General features: G+C 37.8%; 1 protein-coding gene across 1 annotated transcript in view; it reads left to right on the forward strand.

Annotated features, from left to right (window-relative positions):
• Positions 1-6000, forward strand: part of DERL1 (derlin 1) — a 28221-nt gene that overhangs the window by 14062 nt on the left and 8159 nt on the right. The window contains exons 3-6 of the mRNA XM_003782372.3: positions 2303-2367; positions 3434-3460; positions 4169-4264; positions 5378-5430. Coding sequence (XP_003782420.1) covers positions 2303-2367; positions 3434-3460; positions 4169-4264; positions 5378-5430 — 241 coding nt within the window. The remainder of the gene's footprint in view (positions 1-2302; positions 2368-3433; positions 3461-4168; positions 4265-5377; positions 5431-6000) is intronic.

Consider the following 6000-nt stretch of genomic DNA (forward strand, 5'->3'; position numbering starts at 1 on the left):
GTCTTTGAACCCATTTACTCATCCCTGTTACCTGGTCAGGTAACTAATTTGCAACATTATTCTACTTGAATACCATTTAAGGCAAATCTGGGGGATTATTAGGCCCTTGGTTTCCTGACTTTGCAGTAAGTTGCTCCTTCATTCCCTATTCTCCAACCACAGAGTACTTGGAAATGCTTAGCTGAGAGGTATTTTTAAAAAACAGCTTATTGAGATATTCTTAACCATGTAATGTACTGATTTAAAGTGTACAATTCAATGTTTTTAGTATATTCACAGAATTATGCAACCATTATCACAATCAACTTTATAATATTTCTTCATCCCTAAAAGGAACCTGGTATCTGTTAGCAGCCACTCCCCATTTTCATTCAATTCCCTTCTTCCCCATAACCCTTAGGAAACTAATCTACTTGCTGCCTTTTTAGATTTGCCTGTTCTGGATCTTTCTTACAAACAGAATCATGTAGTATGTGGTCTTTTGTGACTTACATTGTTCACTTGCATAGTGTTGTCAGGGTTCTTCTGCGTTGCATCTATCAATACAAGTAAGATTGGATTCTTTATATATACCACATTTTGTTTATCCATTTGTCAGTTGATGGATATTTGACTTGGTTTCAGTTTGGGGGTATTATGAATAATGCTGCTATTAACATTAGTGTAAAAAGAAACTTTGGGAGCATTCTGTTTAACCTTCTTATTTCACAGACAAGAATATAGTGGTGCAGGGTGGTGGTGACATGTTTCCAGGGTCACAGAGCCATTCGAGGTAACGTAGTGAGGGCTGGAACCCAGGTTCACTGATTCCCAATTTTCTCCCCACCACAGAGCCTCAGCATTTTGACAAAATGTTTGCCACCTAAATATTTTCTGCCTGTCTAAATTGTTAGGTGTATAGCAATGCTGGTGTATTTATGAGGTTTCTGATTTGAACTATAAAGACTTCAAGTTGAGAATGGTTAATTTGTAAATTCCCTGTTGGCAAGCATTCCAACTAATACACTATAGTTTATGTGATTACAATATTTTAAGTACTCAGTGTAAAGAATTCTTAGAAATATCAAAGCCAATACCACATCAAAAGGAGCAGAACTATTATTAAAATTCAGAAATTGTGTTAGAATTTCAGCTGTGATTTATTGTAGCATTAAGCCTCCTTAGCACTGTGGCTAAAGTTGTATCTTTCGGGTAATAGGGAGAAATAAAGGAAAGTGGGAGAGACTTTTGCTGGAAATCCATTTTTTTTTTTTTTTAAGATAGAGCATTCTGCCTTTTTGACACTTGTTAGAATTTTTTAAATTTATTAGCTATATCACATAACTGTGGAAGGGAGGGAAGTTACTTTTGAGCTAGAGTGACCTAAGGGTTTTTCTGTTTCTTTTGTAGTCTTCCAACTGAAAGCATTAGGAATGATGCTTAGAAAAGAAAGCTGGGTGGTTGTTAATTATTCTGCCCAATTATAAGACAGAGCTGATAGAGGATGCAGCGACAGTAGCACTATCTGAGAGGTTAGATTTCACTCTGCTTTTACAAGCTCTGTGACTTTGCTCATGTAATTTTATTTCCTCATCTGTAAAAAGGAGGTTATATGTCTTTCCATTCTGCCTCCCGAATGCAGTATGAGGATAAAGAGTCAGAGGCTATAGAAAGGTGGACTATCTCGGTATTGCCCCTTCTCCCCATATTATTTTTCTTTGCTAGAGTGTAAGCTTCTGGAAGGCAGACTGTCTTTTCAATGTCTAAGCCAGTGTTGGACAGGAGTGTGTGAGTGCATGCACATGTGCACACACCTGATAATAACAGTGGCCAGTACCTCCCGATGTGGTCATCCTGGAGGAGGTACAACAGTAGACAAAACTGACACAGTTCCTCCCCTGACAGAGCTTGTGGTCGTGGAGGGAGAGGGAGACAGTGATTAACCCGGGACTCACAAATGTGTCGATTAGGTTGTGACAAGAGTTGCAAAGGAAAGGCCAAGAAGCTGTGAGTGAATTCAGGAGGCGTCCCTGGCCTTTGGTACGGGGGTTCAGTGTTTGGGTATGATTTTGCCTGCGGCAGAGCACGTTACCCACTGGAACTCAGTTGGGACAGCATAGGTTATAACCTTACTCAGCTGACTTTGGTTCAGGGCTTAATTGAGGACATGGTTTACATATTCTTAAAAATTCACTTTCTTGAGAGGAGAATTTATAAAATAGTCTCATTTTGGCTTTCTCTAATTTTTTGAAGTGCCTCTCTATGCAGATATTATTTTGTTATGAAATTCTGAACCGTGATGATGGCTTATTTTTGCTTCCAGGAGCCTTTGATGGGAGGCCGGCAGACTATATATTCATGCTCCTCTTTAACTGGATTTGCATCGTGGTATCCTTCTAGCTATTATTGTGGGCTGGAAATAAATCGTTTTTTTCAGGTTTGGGGAAATAGTATTCTATAAAACTTTCAAATTAACAATATTTGCATCTTTGTTTACAGTTAATAATTAAGAATAAAGTTCTTTTTAAATGCTATAGTAAATCATATTAGTCCTTGAGTAATGTATTTTCTTGATATTGCCTTTGTGGGATTTTTTTCCCACATGTGGTTGAGTTTTATTAGTATTCCCTCTTCTTGTTCCCAGTTCTGTGTCCTCATGTGTGACAGCTTGTTGACTGAAGCACAAAAAGATTCCATGCCATGAGACAGCTTCTGAAATCTGTGGTCCTTATCAGAAAATTAATTTATAAGCCGGCATCCTTTTCCTGTTTCATTGTTGTCCTTCTTTGGGGTTCTAAACGGCAGTTCAGTCCCTCCGTAAAGTACCCAGCTCTGGGCGTGGCACAGTCAGTCTCTCTGCTTTGTATCAACTACAGTTGTCAGCAGCCCTCCAACTATGGGACTCTTACAGATGATGAGAGCAGCAGAAGCTCGTGGTGTCTCAACTCCTGTGCAGACTCAGTGAGCTCACAGTTGCCTGTGGGCTCAGCTGCCATTTAAACTTGGCCAAGAGCCAGAAAATGTGGGTACCCTTTCCCCTCCTTTAAGAGAAAAAAAAATTACTTTAGATTTCATCCATGCTGTAGAGCCCTGAATGTGAGTAGATCCATTCTTTCTTTTAAAGGATATGGGCATCTCCATCCTGTTTGAAGGAGAGATGCGAAAATGCAGTGGCAAAGAAAGAAAAAGAGGATGCCGGGTGACCCACAGTCATATGCTGAAGCTGTAGATTTCTGCCATTTCTTTGTCATAGTATAGTCATGGAATATTCATAATGAAGATTATAAGATACTTCGTGCTTTAGGATATTTTCAGCAACCTATATTATACAGTGCTATTTTCCTTTAGAATACTGGAATGAAATTAACTTTTTGATGGGGGGAAATAACTATATCAGTCTTAACTAGGTACAGAATACTTCCTTTATATCTGATCTTTAACTTTACAAACCAAGATTACTGGCTTAGCAATGGATATGCAGGTAAGTGCCCCTTTAAACTATTTATTGACTCTTTTATATATTTCAAATTTATAATTAATGATCTTTGAAAGTAATTAAAATTGCATTAATTATGGTTAATTATGTGATACTTTGAAATTGCACAGTTAAAGATTTTAAGTTAGCAAAACCTTTGAAGATCTCACATGAATTATCCAAATGAATGCTGTTCTTGGTCATTTCTGGCTTCTTTATAATGTTTGAACATTGAGAATAATGGTTGTCCAGTTTTTTTTTTGTTTTGTTTTGTTTTTTTTGCAGTTTTTGGCCGGGGCTGGGTTTGAACCCACCACCTCTGGCATATGGGCCCGGGGCCCTACTCCTTTGAGCCACAGGCGCCACCTGGTTGTCCAGTATTTTATAGGCATGTCTGTGGTATCTGTTTTTAAAAATTGAGATTATATAAGTATAGCTTAGTTGCCTACTTTTTGCAAGGAGTAGAGCTTGACCCTGATATTTCCAAATTCATCTAAGATAATATAATTGTGTTTTATTGTAAGATTTTTATAACATTTACGTGTATCATTTATATGATAATAAGATCAATTTATAATTCCAATCAGTTGAATTCCCTTTACCCTTGTGGGGATTTTTTTGGAGGGAAGGGGTCAAAAGCATAGTAGATTTACGCTAAGCCTCTTTCTAAAGTGCCTCTGGAGCCTAGTTTTCACATGTTGACTTCTTCTGCAGCTGCTGATGATTCCTCTGATCATGTCAGTACTTTATGTCTGGGCCCAGCTAAACAGAGACATGATCGTATCATTTTGGTTTGGAACACGATTTAAGGTACAGTTGGAAGAACTTCCTTTTCATTGTGTTTGCGGAAATCCCTCTCTTCAGTACAGAGGTGTACTTTCAGACTCGTCCAGAAGAGGTCACTAGAGAGCAGTATACCGTAGGCAAGCCCCTTCTCCCCTCCCCAATCCCAGTTCTATTTCATTAGCTGGCTTGGAATCCCTTGTTGACTGTGTGACTTCTCCACTCCCTCTGTACTTCACTGCCCCTGAGTGATCTCATGTACGTGTGTGTTAGAGAAAAGGAAAGGTGCTCATGTGGAACCCTGTTCTTAAAAATCTGTTCTTACCACTTCCTTACTCCCTGTTATGCGCTTCACACTGTTGACTGAAATGGATTGGTTTTTGCCTCCAGATACTTCCCTTAGTATTTTCTCTCCCGGTTTGCCACCTGTACATTTTCTTTATTCTCTTTCTCATATAAATCCTACCCGTTCTTAATTTGAGTTGGGACTGAACATATTTCCTGAGTCTCCTGCCTAGAGTTAGTGCTGCCTTTGGGCTTTTGTAATACTTGTGTTCTTATGGTACTTACTACGTGTAGCCTTAAAGTTGTTTAGGTGTCACCTTCTTGTTAGTAGTGAAGTTCTTTGCAACTCTCTTAGCTCTGGGCATGCTATCTTGAATTTGATAAGGGGATTAATTTTATTTGGGACTTTATTCAAGATAGCAGTGTATAACGAGATAAAAATTATAAATAATTTTTAAAAATATGTAAAAGAACCTAAAAGGATGGGATATTTTTAGTTCCTAGCAATCTGATGGATGGACTCTTAGCGTGATTTTGTTATGGACCTTGGTTTCATTAGCATCCATAGGATACTCATCTATTTTTTGAAGCCCTTAATATTAATTCAGCACGGTGTGTATTACATCTAAAGCGTGGGCAAACTACTCTCTTCCTCAAGTTACAATATACAAATAAGTATACTTTCAGGTTGGAAGTTTTACGAACAGTAGGAACGATGCTAGATTGATCTGAGAAATTTTGCAGTGATCTCCAAAGGATTTGTATACTTTGTCAGTGTATCCTTATCCTACCAACCTGTAGCAGCTGTGTTCTTTTTAGGTATAGGTGTTTATGTCTGTGTATATTCTTTCCTAGGCCTGTTATTTACCCTGGGTTATACTTGGATTCAACTATATCATTGGAGGCTCGTAAGTGATTTATTTAATTGAAAAGTGATCTTCGGAAAACTTTCATTAAGTTTTGTCTTTCTCTACTCTTCATATTTTTCTTTATAAAACATTAAAGAATCACAACCTTGATGCATTAGAACCTTATACTTAAGGAATAATTTCATTTCAGTGTAATTGAGTAAATCATAGGGCCTTATACACATTTAACATTGAATGGTGGTGATTGTGTTAGCTCATTATTGGATACAGTATGCTTCTATTATATGTTTGAATAAATATATACAGTAGAACCCTCCATAGTTGACCACCTCTCTACATTGACCACCTCCTTAAGTTGACTTAATTTTCATAGACTAGACGTACACTACCACATGCACATATCACTATAGTAGGCCTAGTTCCTTACGTTGACTACCTCCGTGTGTTGACCAGTTTGTTACAGTCACATGGGCGTTCAACTTACAGAGGTTTTTCAGTATTTCAGTATCCATTTTGAGCAGATATAGACCTAATTCCTGTCTGACTCGACTCCTGTAAGAGCTGTGCATAAAATTGCTAGGTCTTATATTCTTTTTTTTTTTTTTTTTT

Source organism: Otolemur garnettii, unplaced genomic scaffold (genome assembly GCF_000181295.1).
Source record: "Otolemur garnettii isolate 467f Iridium unplaced genomic scaffold, OtoGar3 scaffold00004, whole genome shotgun sequence".
Classification (NCBI taxonomy): domain Eukaryota; kingdom Metazoa; phylum Chordata; class Mammalia; order Primates; family Galagidae; genus Otolemur; species Otolemur garnettii.